The sequence below is a fragment of the Pseudopodoces humilis genome, chromosome 20 (genome assembly GCF_049639895.1).
Source record: "Pseudopodoces humilis isolate 2021_Gansu_Grassland_sample_001 chromosome 20, ASM4963989v1, whole genome shotgun sequence".
NCBI lineage: Eukaryota > Metazoa > Chordata > Aves > Passeriformes > Paridae > Pseudopodoces > Pseudopodoces humilis.
The window spans coordinates 3,051,654-3,069,479 of NC_142219.1; the positions used below are offsets into that span (position 1 = coordinate 3,051,654).

At 49.3% G+C, this 17,826-nt stretch overlaps 1 protein-coding gene across 1 annotated transcript; it reads left to right on the plus strand.

The window, feature by feature from the left end:
- Nucleotides 1–103: 103 nt before the first annotated feature.
- On the plus strand, nt 104–16,377 carry CFAP251 (cilia and flagella associated protein 251). Its single transcript, XM_005524557.3, has 22 exons — nt 104–188; nt 355–439; nt 599–705; nt 842–982; nt 1,171–1,280; nt 1,745–1,853; nt 2,285–2,365; nt 2,692–2,769; nt 3,216–3,260; nt 3,584–3,801; nt 4,300–4,473; nt 6,319–6,566; nt 6,657–6,805; nt 7,376–7,549; nt 7,819–8,003; nt 8,461–8,575; nt 8,742–8,905; nt 11,151–11,241; nt 11,440–11,583; nt 13,632–13,860; nt 15,025–15,126; nt 15,982–16,377. Exons 1-22 carry the CDS (start codon nt 138–140, stop codon nt 16,107–16,109), a joined length of 2,928 nt encoding a protein of 975 aa, XP_005524614.2. The 5' UTR covers nt 104–137; the 3' UTR covers nt 16,110–16,377.
- The last annotated feature ends 1,449 nt before the right edge of the window (nt 16,378–17,826 follow it).

A 17,826-nucleotide genomic window follows, 5' to 3' on the forward strand; every position in this document is an offset into this window, starting at 1 on the left:
GTGGGGAAGTGTTTCAGAGGATCTCCACACCCCAGCTCCCTCGGAGGAGGGTGAAGGTGTGGATGGATGGTCCACGCGAATTTACACTGGAGTAACCCCCTGAGGGAAGAGCAGCACCAAGCAGTGAGCCCGGGGAGATGTCCCAGGACAGACAGACAGCTCAGGAGATGGATGTGCAGCCTGAGGAGGTGAGGGCAGCGCCATGGAAAGTCCTGTTTGAGACGGGGTCTGGGACAGGTCCTATTGGAAACAGAGCCCCCAGGACCTGAGACATGCTGGGGTTCATTCCAGGGCAATCCCCATTCAGACCAGCCCAGGAGTCAGCATTCACCAAAACCTCTCTTCCTTTTCAAGGATCCCCTTGCTGCTGCCAGGGAGAAGAAAGGAGCACCAGAGGATACCGAAGAGTCACCGTTGTGTCCCCGGTCATCTCCTTTAGGTCTGGGGATCTCAGACACCCTGCCCAGCACCTGGGCTGGGAGCCAGGGCACCCTGGGGAAAGGCAGTGCTGGGACATCATGCTTGAAGGGTGCTGGACCCTCTGAACCACCCCCAGCAGTGTCTGAGTCCAAGGGAATGATCTCCAGCCTTCTCTCAGGCTACAGGGAGAAGCACACACAGCACAAAGGCTCTGCCAGCTTGGTTTGGGGAGCCATGCCAGGGATGCTGTTCGGGAAGAACAGGGACAGGAGCCTTCACCCCCTTGTGAGTACCAATGGGCACAGTGCCACTGGGATGGTCCACCCAGCACTCCTGCCCTGCTCTCTTCCATCACCCCACAGACCTCGTGTGCCTTTTTTGTCCCGGCTGCTGAGAGCCGTGAGCTGCCTCTTCCCTGCAGGACCTGTCCTGGGTGTTTGGCTACAACAGCAGCCTGGCTGTGCACAGCCTGATGGACGGGGAGGACCGGGTGCTCCTGTACGTCTCCTCCCACACAGTGGTCATCCACGATATCCTGCGGAACAAGCAGTTCCACCTGCAGGTCTGGCACACAGCCAAGCATCTCCTTCCTCCTCCTCCTCCTGAACCTCCTCCCTCCATCTCTCTTTCTGGTGCCCTGTGCTCAGGGATCACCTATAACCAAACCCAGGAGCAGCCCATACATAAGGTTTGAACAAAACAGCCCCAGGTTTGCAGCCTCCAAGGCACTTTGCTGCTTCCCTCCCCCAGGGCCACACAAATGTCATCTCCTGCCTGTGTGTGAGTGAAGACAAGCGCTGGGTTGCGACTGCCGACCGAGGGCCAGATGCTCTGATCATCGTGTGGGACTCCTACTCTGGGTAAGCTCCCAGGAACCTCCTCTTTTGGAAATGCCCTGTGTCCAGTAAATCACTCAGGACCGACTCTAGCCTCAGCTGAGAGTAAAATGGGAGTACACATGGACAGACTAAAAAGCAGCAAAGGAACCAAAACCAAACCAAGTCCTTTATCATCCTTGTATCACCCACACCCACGGGACACTGAGATGGGGCTGAGCTCCCCCAGACTAAGCACATCACATCTCCATGCTGTAGAATCCTCAAAGATCCCTGGTGAGTTGTTTCCCAGTACCATTTACTTGGGAGGAAGGGATGGAGGGGACACTGAACACCAGCCTGTGGCAGCACCAGTGTTTGCAGCCTCCCTCCCTCTGTGCCTTCTTCCACACAGACCAGGGCGGGTGGGCTGTGGCACAGACTGTGCCAAGTGACCACCTTGAACCCCCTGTGCAGCCAGGAGCACCCATGGGATCTCTGCTCCGTAGGGTACCCGTGCGCACCATCTTCAAGAGCCATTCTGAGGACGGCGTCTGTGCCATTGCCGTTTCCCAGGATGCCAAGTATTTGGTGACCATCAGTGCTGCTACTGTGCAGGTGAAGAGAATATCTCCTCTTGGACAGCTTTGCAGGATGGGTACCTGGAAGTTTTTTGCAGTGAAGCACGGGGAAGGTGGGATTTCAGATGGGGAGAGCAGGAGAGAGAGGGAACAGGTTTGCAGAATTGTTTTTGCTGAGCTATTAAGAAGACAGACCTGGGTTTCATTAAAATGAATGCTGCAGAGTTGAAAAAAAATGGGTCTTAATTTGGGATAAAAGCTTCTGACTTAATCACTTTCATCTAAGCTATTTCTAGCAGTATTTCCTGAAATTAAGCTTTTTCTGCCAGGCTGTGCTGGGTTTCACCCTGCTCCAGTCTTTTAGGCCACACCAGCCCCTGCAGTGGCTGGGGAATGGGATTTACCTGGCTACCCAACCTCTCAGAAAGCCACAAATGTTCCTTGGATTTTTCTTCCCTTCTCTTCCAGAAAGTTTGTGTTTGGAAATGGACTTTGCCCACAGAGAAAGCCATATGCAGCATGGAGCTGAAGCCTGAGTTTGGGAATCAGGTGAGTGACCACGGCCAAGGGGGGCAGAGGGGGTACAGGACTGGGCAGCCCCATCCTCACCTCTCTGTACCCCCATGCCCCCATCCAGCACAGGGCTGCTGGGGATGGGAGGCAGGATCACACCCCATCCCTGGGGCACCCTCATGCAGCAGAGCATCCCAAGGGGTCATCCCTATTCCTCTGATACCTGACAGGCATGGGGTGTCCTCTGTTTTCAGTTCAGTGCAGCTGGTGGGGTGGTTTTGGATAAAAACAGAGGTTTTAGATGGAAGAATAAACAGAAAGCATTGCTCAGCTTGGTACAAATGCAACTCTTTGAATTTCAGGATTATGTCATTTTTAACCCTCAGAATCCCCATGAGTTTGTCAGTAACAGCAAAACCCAGATGATATTTTACCTATGGGTAAGTAGAGACATGGGAAGTTGCATTTCTGGTGCCAGAAAAGAGGTGGCAGGGGGGGCTCAGGGGCCAGGTGTCTGTCCACAGCTGGGGTCACACTCTGCAGATCTGTCCCTTCCCTGCTCCCTGCCCTTACAAGATCCAAAAGTGGTCTGGACTCCTTCCACTCCCACAGTGGTCAGGCCCAGGTGTGGCAGGGACGCTTTTCATCTCTCCCACTCCTGCTTTCCCATGAGCCTTGTGCCATTCAGCAGCTTTTAGAAAGAAGCAGGTGGAAGGAGAGCATGTTTTGAGCTCTCTGGAAGACCTTGGAGCCTTTCTGCCCCAGGAGCCCTGCTTTGGTCACCAAAGTGCAGGGCCAGTGCCCAGATGGTGGGGAGGGGACATGCTGGCACTGCAGAGCTCAGTTCCAAAATCCCTGTCCTGGATGTTTTATCTTCTTTCCCCAGGATGATTATGGTTTGCAGTATGGGGCACCATTCCTGAGCAACCAGGTGAGCACAGCAGGGAGGGACCACAGCATGTCACCCTCTTGGCTTTCCTGCTGGCAGCAGCACTGTCCATCCCCATCCCCTTAAGCAAAAACAGTGACCATAGCCCCAGCCTGTCCCCCTTGGACAAGGGCACATTTGCCCAAGCTGAGCTCAAGCAGGGCTCTCTCCAATGTGCCCCACTGCATTTTCTCCTGGGGCTCTCATCTCTTGTCCTGCCATGGGTCAGGAAGGGAATGTCATGAGGACCAAGCAGAAACCTCTCTGCTTGAGGGGGGCAGAGCCAGCTCTGGGATAAAAACACAGTCTGGCTGCTGTCTCCACAGACCTTCAAGCGCCTGGTGGGACAGTTCAGCCAGTCAGTTTTCCATTTTAACAACACCCAAGTTCTGACGGGCACCTCGGCCGGGAAACTGGTGGTGTGGGACATGGACAATCCCCGCACTCTCCCCGAGGAACTGCCGGCCAAACCCCACGGAATAACAGCCACCAAAGTGGTGTCAATGCAGAAGGAGAGTCTTACTGTGCTCAAAGTGCTGGAGAGGTAACGGGGCAGCCCTTTTCAGTAGCTGTAGGTACAGTCCTCAGGTACTTCAGCTGTAGCAGTGGCAGAGATAATGTTGGAGTTTTAAGTCACTCGGCAGTATGGTCACTCATGCAGGAAAGTGCTGCTGGTTTTGAGTAGTTTTCGAGCAATGGATTTGCCTGGGGGTGGAAATGAAGTTGAAAAGTTGTGGTGATGCGATGCCAGCCAGCTCTGCTGGGGTAGCTCAGTGGCTCAGCCTCCCGGCTGCTACCAGCAGAGGGAGCAGACAGCCACCAAACGCCGCAACAGCCTTGGGGACACGGCAGGGACACGGCAGGGTCACAGCACAGCAGCTGGTTTCTGCACAGCCCTGGCTTTCTCCTGCACATCTGGGCAGGGCTCTGCTCGCGTGCTTGTGCAGAGAAATGGGGAAGAGATTTGCTTCCACCCAAGGATACTCTCCAAGAAATATTTGGGAATTGTCAGTGTGTTGGTTAATCTTTCCCTTCCCTGCAGCTGTATAGTCACAGGTGATGTGAAAGGGCAGGTTAAGTTCTATGATGGGCAGCTGCGGCTCCTCACCATCTACAGCCACGATAAAGTGGGTCCCATCCAGTCCATCTCCTTCTCCACAATCCTTCGTGATCCCCCCAGTGCCCTCCCAGGCAGCAGCCAGCCCTTTCTCACCAGGTGAGTGTCTCTTTACAAACCCAGGTCTTCTCCTGTGTTTGCTTCACAGCTGAAAGCTGGGGAGGTGGTCACTGAGAGCTGCTCCATGAGCTTCTGCCTGGTCTGGAGCAGGATTCAACCCTGTGCCCAGGCTCCTGGGCAGGAGAGGGAGGCAGGACAGGGAGGGAGTGTGGGTGGGCTCCAGCACATCCCAGACTGAGCTCGAGGTGATGTCTTGGCACAGACACGGCATTAGTGCAGGCATGGTGATGATCAGCTTCTCTGTCACGTACCTGGCACACCAGGCAGTGCTAATGCCAAGCCTCCAGCTCTGACTGGGCCCCTTAATCCTCCCTTAAACCCCTCCCAGGGATGGCTATATCCAGTTGGATTTCATCATGGCTTGGCAAACTAATCAGGGCTGTGGCACCAGCGCAGGGTTGTACCACACCAAGTGGTCACCAGCCCCTCTCTGTCCCTCTGTGTGACGTGGCTGTGCCTGAGGATTTATAGGGAGTCTGCAGGCCAGATGAAGCTGTTGTGTGGCTCCATCCAGCCTGCAAACCATGTCTGTCACTCCTGTTAAGGCTTTCCTGGCAATGTCTGTTCTTAGCCATGGGTGTTTTCCAAAGAGACATGTGGAACAGATTCCTCTCCAGCCCAGGACAGTGTCCTGGGGGATGGTTTGGTTTCCCTCTTGGTCTCATTCCTCTTCCTGGGTCGCTGCAGCTGCTCTGGGCAGCACAAAAGGCAGAAAACCAAAGGGGAAGGCCTGAGCTCATCCCAGAAGCAGGTGGGATTAGGAATGGCTGGAGAGCCCAGCTAAGGCAAGTAAGGGGTGCAGAGTCCAGCAGTGCCTGGGCCAGATGTGCCTGTGATGGAACAGCTGGCAAAGAGGTTGTGCTTCCCCACTTGTCTGTCTGTGCAGCTCCTAGACTCAGCCTGGAAAAGGCTCCAAGGAGACCTTATAGTACCTTCCAGTGCCTCAAGGGCTCCAAAACAGCTGGAGAGAGACTTTGGAAAAGGGTATGGAGTGACAGGACAAGGGCAGAACGGCTTAAAACTGGCAGAGGCCAGGGTTAGATGGGATATAGGCAGAAATTCCTCACTGTGAGGGTGGTGACATCCTGGCACAGGCTGCCCAGAAAAGCTGTGGTTGTCCCATGTCTGGAATTGTTCAAGGCCAGGTTGGATGGGGCTTGGAGTAACCAGACCTAGTGAAAAGTGTTGAAACAGAACGATCTTTAAGGTCCCTTCCTACTCAAACCAGTCTGGGATTTCTGTGTGGTCCTCTCTTGTCCCTTTTACTGAGTCCAAACTCTCATTCAGGCAGACTAAAACTGTACATGTTTGTGCTGTAACATGAATAATTATCCAGCTGTCTGCTTCACACATCACCAGTCACACCGTGAAACCTCTCTGCTGTGCTGGTCAGCATGTCCGAGCGAGCAAACAGGGACTGAAACTGTCCTCTGACCTTGGCCACGGCAGCACAGTCAACGTGGAGCCACTGACAATGGTGGTGTGGAGACACCTGAAAAACCCAGAGTATCTCAAATTGCTCATTTGTCCATCTCAAACACCAGTGACTTGAAAATGGCAGGAGCCCCCCCAGATGTCATTCATCTTCTGGCTTGCCCAGCCAAGTAGAAAATGGAACTGGCTCCAGTGTCTTCCCATGGCCATTTCCCAGGTCATGAATACAAAGTGCCTTCCAGGTCAAGGAGCGTTTGCATACTGTGTATCACAAAATAGAAGTGATTGTCCAACTGACTTGCCAAAAAGAGACTGATGTGTAATATAGCTTGGAGGGACATGAGCCAGTTGGTCTGATTCATCGAATTCTGTTTCTCTCACGCTAAACAGGAACTTTATCCTTTCCACCTCTGATGCAACCATGTTCCATGTTGCAACAGACAGCACAAACTTTGAAACAATCATGAAAGAGGCAAAGAAAGCTGTGAATGCCATTGCCTGCCACCCACAGGAGCCACTCGTGGCTGTGGGGAGTCACTGTGGGCTGCTGAAGGTGTGGGAATACAAGCAGACCCAGTACCTCGTCAGCAGGATATTCACTGAGGCTGGCATCCAGTGCTTATCCTATGATCCTGAAGGTATCCCAGCCCTGTGACATCCCCATGTGCCAAGCATTGGCCTTCCTGGGAGCTGATGGTGTTGTGAGAGGTTTCTGGTCTGTTTTCCAGGTCATTTTCTGGCTGCTGGTTTTACTGATGGAAGCGTTCACATCCTTGATGCAATTTCCCTTCAGTCCATCTGCGAGGAATTCCAGTTTTCACAAGGTCCCGTGACTCATATCAGCTTCTCTCACGATTCCAAGTACCTCGCAACTGCTGTAAGCTTGTTTTTTCCGCTCGGTGATTTACATGCGCTGCTCGCGGGGGCAGCTTTGGGAGGGACTGGGAATTGCTGGCTATCCTGCGAGGCACAGAGCGAGCAGGGCAGAGGGCTGTCCCTCCCCTGGGGCTTGGTGACTCTGAAATGCAGAGCGAGCAGGGCAGAGGGCTGTCCCTCCCCTGGGGCTTGGTGACTCTGAAATGCAGAGCGAGCAGGGCAGAGGGCTGTTCCTCCCCTGGGGCTTCCCGACTCCGAAATGCTTTTCTTGGCTTGAAGCGTCACTCTGTAAAAACGTCACCAGTCACAGCGGCTCCGCAGACCCGCTGCTAGCACTGCCCCGTCCCTAACTTTAGCGACAAGTCTTAGCTCTCCATCCATCTGAAGAAGGGGCTGGAGCAGGGATTTCCTCCTGGCTGGTGCTCTGGGAGGGGGATGCTCCCTCAATCCCATGTCTCAGTGTAGAAGTATTGAGGGAGGCAGCCTTGAAGCAGTTTGGCTCAGAAATTTTAGCAACTGCTGATGAACTGTACAAAGATTCCCCTTGTTGACCTTTGTGCTGTTGTTGCAGGATGAGAATTATTCAGTGACTGTTTACAAGAGAGTCCTGCAGAATGGGAGCAGATGCTGGGAACACCTGGCAGGGCTGCATTCCCACTACAAACCCATCCGGAGCATCCTCTTTGGAGTCCACTCAGACAGCAACAAGCCCAGGCTCCTGAGCCTTGGGGAGGACCAGCAGCTGGTGCGTTGATTCAAAAATTTAAAGGACAGTGAAGATTTGTGGTTAAAGGGGCTGAACAAGGCCATCAAAGGAGACTCCATGTCTGGTTCCATGGCTCCCAACCCTCTCCACACCAACTCCATTGCTGGGGGTTGTTTCTCAGCCTGGTCTTTGTGCTGAGGCTCTCCTAATGTGGCTTCTCCCAGAGATGCAAATCCAGTGAATCCACAAGGTCAAGGGTGCAGGGCAGACCACAGGGGAGCTGCTGTGTTTCCTTGTCTTCCCTCCAGGTTGAATATGACCTGAACAGCAGCATCAAGGACCACTTGGTGGTCACACACAGGGACAGGCTGGAGCAGGCTGCGGTGCCCCTGTGCTTGACCTGGTACCCACAGCTCAGCACTGAGTCCTTCTTCCTCACTGCCAACAACTGCTACAAAATGAAGCTCTACAACACAACGACCAAAATGTGCAGGTAGATTGATTCAGGCCTGCCACTGCCTGGGAGCCTTCTCCTGACTCTGTGTTCTCCTTGGTCTAATGAGCCACCACACTGGTTCTTGGTGGCTCTAGAGCCCTCAGTTCACTCCATTCCTGTGCCCGCTCTACTGTTCACTAATGTGTCATTCAGCAAGGTTGTGGCTGCAGGCAGATCTTGGTCTGCTCAGTATGTTGGATTTGACATGTAGCAGTTAGACATCAGATAAAGAGACAACAGTCCACATGAGCACAGCATAATAATTCCTGAGCACTAAATTATTTTCTGAGCCTCAGTGTAGTCCCTTCTAGCCTGTCCTATCCTGTTCTCTCAGCAAGTAGCACAAAGCCTCTGCACACCTCCCATATCTACCCATCCTTCCACACAACAGCTGTTCAGAGGGAAAAAGTGTTTTGGGTGGCCTAGCGTGGATAAATACGTTGTTTGCCTTTAGAAAGACCCTTTTGGGACCAACCTATGGCTCCCCCTTGGAGAAGATACAAATCCTCCCTAGGACAAGCTCTGCGGACCCCCAGCAACACTACCTGGTATACATTACAAAGGACAAGGTATGGAGCCCCACCTGCAGAGCTGCTGGTCCCTTGGGAATTTCATTGGAGATGAAACCACATGCAGGCTGGTCCTGCCTGAGAGCTGAGCAAGCTCCTGGGGAAGAGAATGTGGCACTGCACCAGTGGGATCCCACAGCCCTGCCAGACTCCTTTTCCCTTACAGGTGGGCTTGCAGATGCTGCCTGTCGATGGCAACCCTCACAAGTCCTCAGCCTTCATTTGCCACCCAGATGGTGCCTCTGACTTTGCCATCTCCCATGATGGGCGTTACATCTTTACAGCTGGAGGGAAGGAGCGCACTTTTATGAAATGGAAAGTCAACCTACAGTGAGTTATGGCGGGAGAGGGAATCTTGTTACTACTTTCCATGGCTGCTTGGTTGACCCATTGGGTGGGGTGGCAGCTCAAGCAGGAGGGACATATTTTTGGGGGGTTTTGTTCCCCTCTCTGTGATGTAAGAGGGATTAAGTCAGCAAACCTCACAGGAGTGGCCATAGTGTCTAAACAATACTCCAGCATGAGAAATGGTGCCCACATGGTAAGAAGTTGGGCAGAGGATTTTGTGATCTTTGTGAGGGCCTGGCCAGTGTGACGGAAGACTGTCAGGGTTAGGCAGGGACCAGAGGAGCAGTTCTGGCTGCAGGAAGAACACACAGGGCAGCTGCTGATACAAAAGTGTCTGCTCTCCAAATGGGACAGGAAATTGCTGGGAAATCCCCTGTGTTTGAGGACTGTATTTAGAACAAGCCACCTTAATCCTATAAAGCTTTGCTTACATGAAAAAAAAGGCCTGCAGTAAATGGGGTGGTTGAAGAGTGGAGGCTGCTTTAACAGAGGAGGATCTCCAGGCTCTGGCTCAGAGCATCAGTGATGAATCCTGCCAGGTTTCTTACGCCATCCTCTGCAGGTTTTCCTCTGCCAGATCCCTTGGGCAGTGGTGCCAGACGTGCTCCCACATGACAGGAGGGTAACACAGCAAAGGCAGGATAGATGTTTTCGTTTCTTGGCACGTCAAGGACCAAAGCTGCTCAATGCAATACATGTTTGGGGCACAGGCTCTTCCCTCGCAGCTGCAGGTGCCCAATAGATACATTTGTACATGGAAACAGAGCAAGGCAGCTATGAATGGCATGAAAAATGCCAGGCCACCATGGAACCCCTTCACACTTCAGGAGCTGGAAAGGGAGCTTAGTCCATGGCAGAGTTAGGATAGTGTAGCATGATCTCCCTCAGCCTGTGCTGTTTCAAGGTGTTTTTTTTTTTCAAATCCTGCCCAACACTCTCCTAGCACAGAGCACTGTGTCTCCTGGTTTCTGGGAAATAACTCCATGGGAACTGGCTTTTAGCCCTTGCTCCCATGTTTGCCATTTGGTGTGCACCTGGGAAACACCACTGCCCTTCACCTTCCTAGGACCAAGGCTTTGTGGTTAAGACACATGCTGGTCCTGCAAGGAACGCATTTTGCAGGTACCATTCGCTCTGAGGAAAGCCCAAGGAGTGCCAAGCCAGCTCACCTTCATGTGCCAGAACAAAGGAAACCTGGGTGGGAAAGCAATGGATTTATTTATTTTCTTTTCCACTTTGTGTGGCTTAAACAGTCGGGGGTCAGGATAAGCGACATTTTAAGGAAGGCAATAGAATATAAATGATCCTTCTTTATAATGGTTGGCCAGAGTCCAGGCAACATTGAATTTCTATGTAATTTGTTTTTGGAGCAAAGTTTTTGATGAGCTAATTATCATTTTATTGCTGCTTCTGGCATCTTGTGAATCTCCACTGTGTTTAATACCCAAATAACTTAATTATGAAAAAAGCATGAAGCTTGCAAAAAAACCCACGGAAGCAGCACTACAGAGGTGTGCGTGAAAGCTGCAGCCTGGCTGCCAGGCGTGGGGTATTATGTGGCAGTGCTATGCCATGATTGCACTTCCAGGCTTGGTTTCTTTTTACATCTGCACAAGCCAAAGGGATTCTTTTGGCTCCAACTGCCTATGAAATTGAAACAAAGAGGTGGCTACTCCGGCGCTTTCAGTTTAATGCAAACTGCACCTGCAACTCCGTCGCCTGCCACGGCGAAGGAAGTCGGGTAATGGATTGCACAGAGTTATTGGGGAAAAATGTGTTGGATCAAGGAACGGGGAGTTGTGTGGTTTATTGCAAACACCAAGCCCCAGCCTTCTCTGCATGTTCAAAATGCTGATCTAGCTAATTCATCTCCCTCAATGTCTCTATAAGGAAGCAGAAAAGCCAAATGCCAGACACCAAGTTCAAGTCCATGGAAAAGCTCCTGGCTCCGAGCCCTGTACTCATTCCACTAAACAAGAGGACCATTCAGTAATAATTAATTCCCACACTGTGCTATTGTATGTAAAACCTGGGTATGAAATATGCTGTAGAAGTGCAGCTGATGATAAAATAGTGCAAGGTTCAAGGCAGTGCTTTCCTTTCCTGAATTCTGAGGCCCAGGAATTTTATTTACTCAAAGTATCTGTGAACAATGACTAGAAAGGGAACTGTGAAAGCTCTCCTCACATGAATCCTTCCTGTACCTTCTTTCCTCCACTTCTGCCAGTGCCTTGGATGCTGCTTCTTTCCTGGGTGGGGAGGACTTGATCCCATTCTACAACCTCCTGGATGGCGGCAGAGAAGGCAAATTCTTCAGGGTAATTATGCTCACTGTGAACACTGGCCACATCTGGTTGGAGTTTAATTTATACAGGCCTGACATTTCTTTATGTTTTGTCCAGCTCGCCTTTAACAGCAATCTCATTGATATGGCTGTTAGTAAACCCTAAAAGGAGCCTTATCTTCCGTGCCTGTTGGTAACTGAAATTTGTGGTGTTTATTTGAATCCCTGGCAGGAACTGGAGGACTATTTTTACTATGTACAGCTGTGCAACCAAGGTATCGAAACACTGGAGAAAAGACAGGTGTCAACACATATTCCCTTGGAGGAAATTCCTTCTGTAATGAGAGCAATAGGATTTTATCCATCAGAGGAAGAGGTTGGTCAGCTGTTTTTATTGTTGTTATGAAAAAAAGAAAGAACAAGACTGATTGCACTTCCCAAGTGTTCTAAGGGCCAGATTCTGACCATTGCCATGCTGGATGGCTCTGGGATATACTTATTGGCTTTCAACGTATTTTTATCTGGTCTGCATCAATACAGTGGTCAGAATCTGACAGAAAATTCCCAAAAAAGTTTCCTTGCTAGCAAGTTGGGAAACTGCAGAGGAACGCTGAGCAAACCTAGAGCCTGACAGCTCGCAGTTGTTCAACAAGGCAACCTCAGGGTCAAGATTTTACAGCAGAGAGAACTGATTTAATAAGGGTGCTGCTTCTTCCCCTTTGTGTTGCTGTTTCTTCTGTTTGTAGTGTATACAAACCTCATTTGTAATGTGTCACCTGGCATGACTGAATCTGAAGCAAGGAGATTTGAATAACAGCCTCTGAGCACCAGCTCCAGCCTGTCGCCGCAGGAGAGGCTCTCCCAAGGGAAGAGGTGCATCACTGCACTCCCTCAGCCTTTCTGCAGGGGAGATTGTGTTCATCTCTGCCATGGCACAGCAACCCACAGGCTGCTGAGGCACTGCTGTGAGTCTGTGCCACCCCATCTGCCCAGGGATGCTCTGCCAGGAGAGCCACCAGATGGGAGGCAGCACCTTTGCCACAGCTGTTGCCAAAGTGACTCAATTTGGAGTCCCCACAACCAGCAAATGTTTGTCTGAGCTGGGGCTGCTTCGTGCTGGTGTCAAGTTGAGGTGTTATCTCTTCATACTGTGTTAGATCTTTTCCTTGGGTTATTACATTTTTGCCTCTTGGGGACACAGAGAACATACTCCCTTGGGAAATGTCTTTGGAAAAATAACTGATAATGCCCTACACTTCCCCAAATTAAAATATAAACAGCTTTTCAGGCATGGAAACAGAGGTGCTGAGCTGTTGTGAAACCAGGCAACCTACAATCAGTAATAAATCCAAAGAGAAGGTTCATCTCTCTCTAGAGTGTTTTAATAAAAGAAAAGCAGGAGGGAGAAAAGGCAGCTTGGGCTGACTAGCAAAGCTTTTGGGAATTGGTGTTTTTCTTTTGTAGTTCAGTGGGGTTGATATAAAACCTAATCCCAGATCAGCCAGAGCCGAGTGAAAATGACTGTTCCTGCTTGGCGTGACATTCGCTACAGGAAAAATATAAGGCTTAGATTTCCCTCTTCCCTGGGCTTCATTCAGTGGAAAAACTTGTGACACAAGGACAAAGACCCAAGGCTGAATGCAAAGTCCTCCCTGGGGAGATCTTGCATCAGCTTCCCTTCCCGGGGAGCAGGAGGCCTGGTACGTGTTGGCACCGGGAACTCTCCCGGCGTCTCTCTGCTGCCCGTGTATCTCTGAAGGGGCTGCAAGTACAATGAAGGCATGGAGCAGATGCTGCCTTTTGGACACACATCTGCACAGCTGCCAACTGGGCTGACTCACAGCACCAGACTTCAGGAAAACCACTGGTATCCAGCACAGCCAGTGCTTGCCTGTTTGTCTGAGAGGAGAGTGAGGGATCCAGCAGCGCAGGGTGTCAGCCCCATTTTGGATTTGGCTTCTGCAGTGCCTGAACCGCCCTAGACACGAGGAAGAGCAGGGGAAGACAAGGTTTCTTATCCAGTCAGGATGTGCAGCCTGGTTCTGTTGGGACCCTTGTGTGTGTGCTTCCACAGCAAGGATGGTGTGTTTCCTGGTTTGTGGTTTGTCTGCCCACTGTCCCAGAGTGGAGACACAGCTGTGCCAAAGGTGCTGGTAACAGCTGCAGGGTCATCGAGTGCCTGTCACAAGACAGGAAATCCAAAATGACTTTGTGTGTGTGTAACCCCCATCTTTACTTGTTATTGTCATGTCAGCAGGTGTGTAACTGTTTGCCATTCCCATCACTTCCTCCTGGGATGTGGTCATGGCACCCGTGGCACCAACACATGCACAGTTCAGGGACATTGGTGTTCATGGATTGGAAACTGGCCCAATGCTCTTCAAAATAAAACTATGTAACAATCTGCCTTGTCTTGATCTTTAGATTGAAGAAATGATAAATGAAGTAAAATTCAGCAAGTATGCGGATACCGGAGAAGAAGTTACAAAAATCAATTTAGGGGATTTTATCAAACTTTATATAAATCATCGACCTGCATTTGGCTTGCCAATGAAAACCATACAACGAGCATTTCAGGTTCTTGGTTATGATAACAAGAAGGGAGACAAAGTTATTGACAGAGGAGACTTCCTGTTCCTGCTTCAGAACAGAGGTGAGTTATTTTGTTTCTAATATAAGTTCTATGCTTGCTAGTTCTGCCTGCAATTTCAGAACTTTTTCCCTGCAGCAAGAAATTATTCTGGAATGATAACGTGGTAACCAGGGCAGGCATGAGGAGCCACCTGCCTTAAGATTTTAAATTGAATAATCACATGTCTTGTCCCAGCTGTGCTTCTTTTACTGCTCTGGAAATCTCTGCTGGCCTGAGGTATTGCAGCTGTTAAATGATAAGTATGGATCTTGGCAAAATGTATCCTTTTCCCAGTGTGCCCTTATCTGAATTGCTATTCCTTGTTAGAGTCACACAGGCTCTGGAAAAGTAATATAAAACTGATAAAAGGCAAGAAAGGAGAGATTAAATTGGTCCAGGGCTGAATCTGTGTGAAAGACTGAAAAGATGGGACTATTTAGTGGAGCTGAATCAGGGAGAGCACCACAAATGTGGGTGTTAATATGCCTGTGGCCAGTGCCATAGAGTGCTAATAACAAACTTCTATTGTCTTCTGGTGTAAAAGTGCAGCTGAGCATTAAAAAAGGTAAAGGGAAATGCTGGTTTACTCAGTACATCACTTGGCAAGACTCCTTGCCACAAGGATCCTTGGAAACCACAGATTCAACCAGTGTGAGAAAGGTTAGCTATTTATACAGATGGTGTGAACATCCATAAATAGGTACATCAGATAGAACAGTTTCATAACAGATCTATAACCTCATGCTCCAGGGCATGAGCCAACCACTAACTGGGAACAAGTGCTATGTCCATGTTATTTCAAGATACTAAATCAGGACTTTTCTCCACCTTTCTCTTCCTCTGCATGAAAATGGCTTCATGGACTGTGGTCTGTGCCAGGAATTCGCCAGTGGGAATAGAAGCTCGAGCCCCTGCTACTGCAATGTTGCTTAAAGAGCTGTCTGCATCAGAATTTCTCCCTTTGACATTTTTCCTCCAAAATGCTATAAGGAGGAGGAGTTTTCCTTAGAATCAACATTTTCCTGCGTTAATATAATGTGTTTCAGTTGTCACTGTATATGTCTCTCTCTCAGAGAAGCCAGATCCTCTTTTGAACTGTCCTGTTCAGTTTAATTTGAGTTTCTTTTGAGGTTTTGTGCTCTCAACCCCATAACCCACAGACTGGTGGTGCTCTGTTTTGTACAGGGGAGCAGATGACAGAGGACGAGCTGGCTGAGTGTCTGACTACCCTGCTGGGCAGGAGACCCAGGGAAGGAGGATCTGAACTGGACACCTGCGATGCCACAGGTACAGGATTAGCATTCCACACAGAACAGAAGCAGGATTGTTTCAATCCCCAAATGGAATAATTTAAATTTCAAACCCATTTACCCTGTAAGGCCGAGAGCTCTCAAAACTGCTCAGATGGGATTGCAAAAATAGTCACAGAGCTACAGACTGTCCTTTATCCACGCAGCAATTGCATGGGTGTATCTAAAAATAAATGGACAATGAACTATAACTGGGGCCTGACAAGATTACATTGCTGATTATCTGCTGGCTGGAACTGAAATTAGAAACACACAGGGAAATCCCAGTGCTGGTTTCACCCAGGCTGCAGTGCCCATTGTAACAGAGCTGTTGGTAACAACCGCATTTGTCTGCAATTTATGTCCCAGTCCACACCAGTCTGGAGCAGCAAATTATAGCATTGATTTGAGCCAAACGGCTGTATTTAATTGTCCATTGTAATTGGAACTGCATTTTTGTACAATTCATGTCCCAGTCCCCACCAGTTTGGAACAGCATCTGTTTAGGGTCACTGGCAATGAGCCCCATGCAGCAAAGGTGCTGCTCCCGAAGGGAACTTTGAAATCCTTGGATCCCTCAGGATCCTAAATCACATCAAATCGACCAAGTGTAAAAGTTAGGGTTTGACTCCTCTGAGGCAGGGACCTGCTGCAAGGTGAGACACACAAATTTGACAAGTTTAATCCCTGATATAAACACATCAAGTATCGAGCTAGTAAATCATCACTTTGTCATGATCCCTTCATATATCTTTAAAAATATTTCGTTCACTTATTGCTGCTTATAAATTTTACTGGAAAGCCATTTTGACATTGCCTTTGTGTGTCTTGTGTTATTGTTACTGCTCTCCAGGTGCAGAAGCTTTGACTGAAGAAGAGATTCCAGCAGAAATCACAGCAGAGATATTTGTTGCAGACATTCTTGGCTTACCTATTGCTAAACCAGAAAAAAAGAACAGAAGGAAAAAGAAGAATCTTTGATCTACAGAGGATCAGAATCATAGCTACCACTAGCTTTTCTGTTTGTTCCTACTTTCCAGGATCCTCTCCTCAAATATCTGCAAAATTTATGGCTTGTGTTTTATTGCAAAGTAAAGGTCACATAGTTGCATTTCAGTCAAACTCTAGAGTAAGTCCCCAGTTTGGCACATGCCACAAACCTGTAATTTCACACCTATATAGGGAAACACTGGAATGGCTGGAAAGAATGAAGCAGGTGGATACTCTATCCTTGGCTGGAACCTTCCCAGAAGTCATTTCAGGTGGGTTTATGCCAGATGCAGTCTATTTTCATTACGTTAAGACAGTATTCATTTGTGAAACCTGACAGCAAAAGAGCAATGTAAGAGTATTGTATTGATTAAATACGTTGATAAATGCTTTGACAGGTTAGAATGGATTTGTAATTATAAATCCAATGGACCTCGGTAAAGAAATAAATGCTGTGGTACACATCAAAACCACGCTCTTTTGGCCTTTAAACTGACTTTTTCTTTCTGAAAGTAGTAATTCCAATTAGCAGTGTAATACCAATGGGACGGCATCTCTGTGTGTGTGTATAAACAGCATAATGAGACTGATACAAGTTGCTGTGGAAAGATCAGTGAAGTGCTGTTGAACAGCTTCCTTCTTTACATCATCCTCGGCATCAATTTGAATAATAATGTAGGCCCTTAAGAAGCGTTCTTTTCAGAAGCAATGTTTTTGCAAACAGAGATCGCTGTTGTGTACTCAGAGCATCTGTGATTGTACAATTAGTAGGAACAGGAAGGTGTGCATTAGGGAGAAGTTAATGAAGGAGTCCAGCAGTACCACACCAGGGCTCGCAGGTCTGTGACAAATTTCCTGCAGAGCATCACCTCCCGAGTAACTCATTTACCATTTATGCACATGTACTTCCATGGAACTCTGTTGGAGCTGAGCCTCCACTGCTCAAAAGCAGCCCAGTTCTATGGATATTACTGGAACTATTTAAAGCAGCTGAGAAACTTTATAACCACAGGAAAAAAAAATCATCAAAATCTGCTAATTATGGATTTATGCTTCCTGTTAAACAGGGGACTTCATCACCCGTCCCCGTGCTCAAGGTCTGTTGCAGAAACTGGCGCAAGGGTAGGATGGGTGCTGCCTGTCACAGCCCTGTACAAAAATAGGTATTATCTCTGTGTAACGTGCTTTGACGTTTTTAAAAGCCCTGGATTTTAGGACGGGATTTTGCCTTGTGGTGAAATACAACAGTGCTCTTGATGCTGCTAGACTGCATTGGTTTATCACAGAATCACGAGAATCAATTTGATTGGAAAAGATCTCTGGGATCATCGAGTCCAACCTTTGACCGGTCATCACCTTGTCAAGTGAACTATAGCACCAAGAGCCACATCCAGTCTTTCCCCAAAGGGAAGGTGATTCCATCACCTGCCTGGGCAGCTCTTGATGACCCTTTAGAGTTGAGGCGAACTGAAATCGGATAAACTTTTTAGTTCTGAGGTAACTTACTGCCTGAGCTTGGTGGAAGTGGGGAAAAAGAACGTTGTCTTGTGCTCGCTCCAGAGAACACTCGAGGAAAACCAGCGACAGGAACTCTGGAAGCCCCGCGCACACGGGGCCGGCGGCCGCCTCCGGATTCTCCCCCGCGCGGGCTCCTTCCCGCCCGGCACCTCCTCCGCAGGTCTCCGCCGGGGGCGGCTCGCTGTGCCCG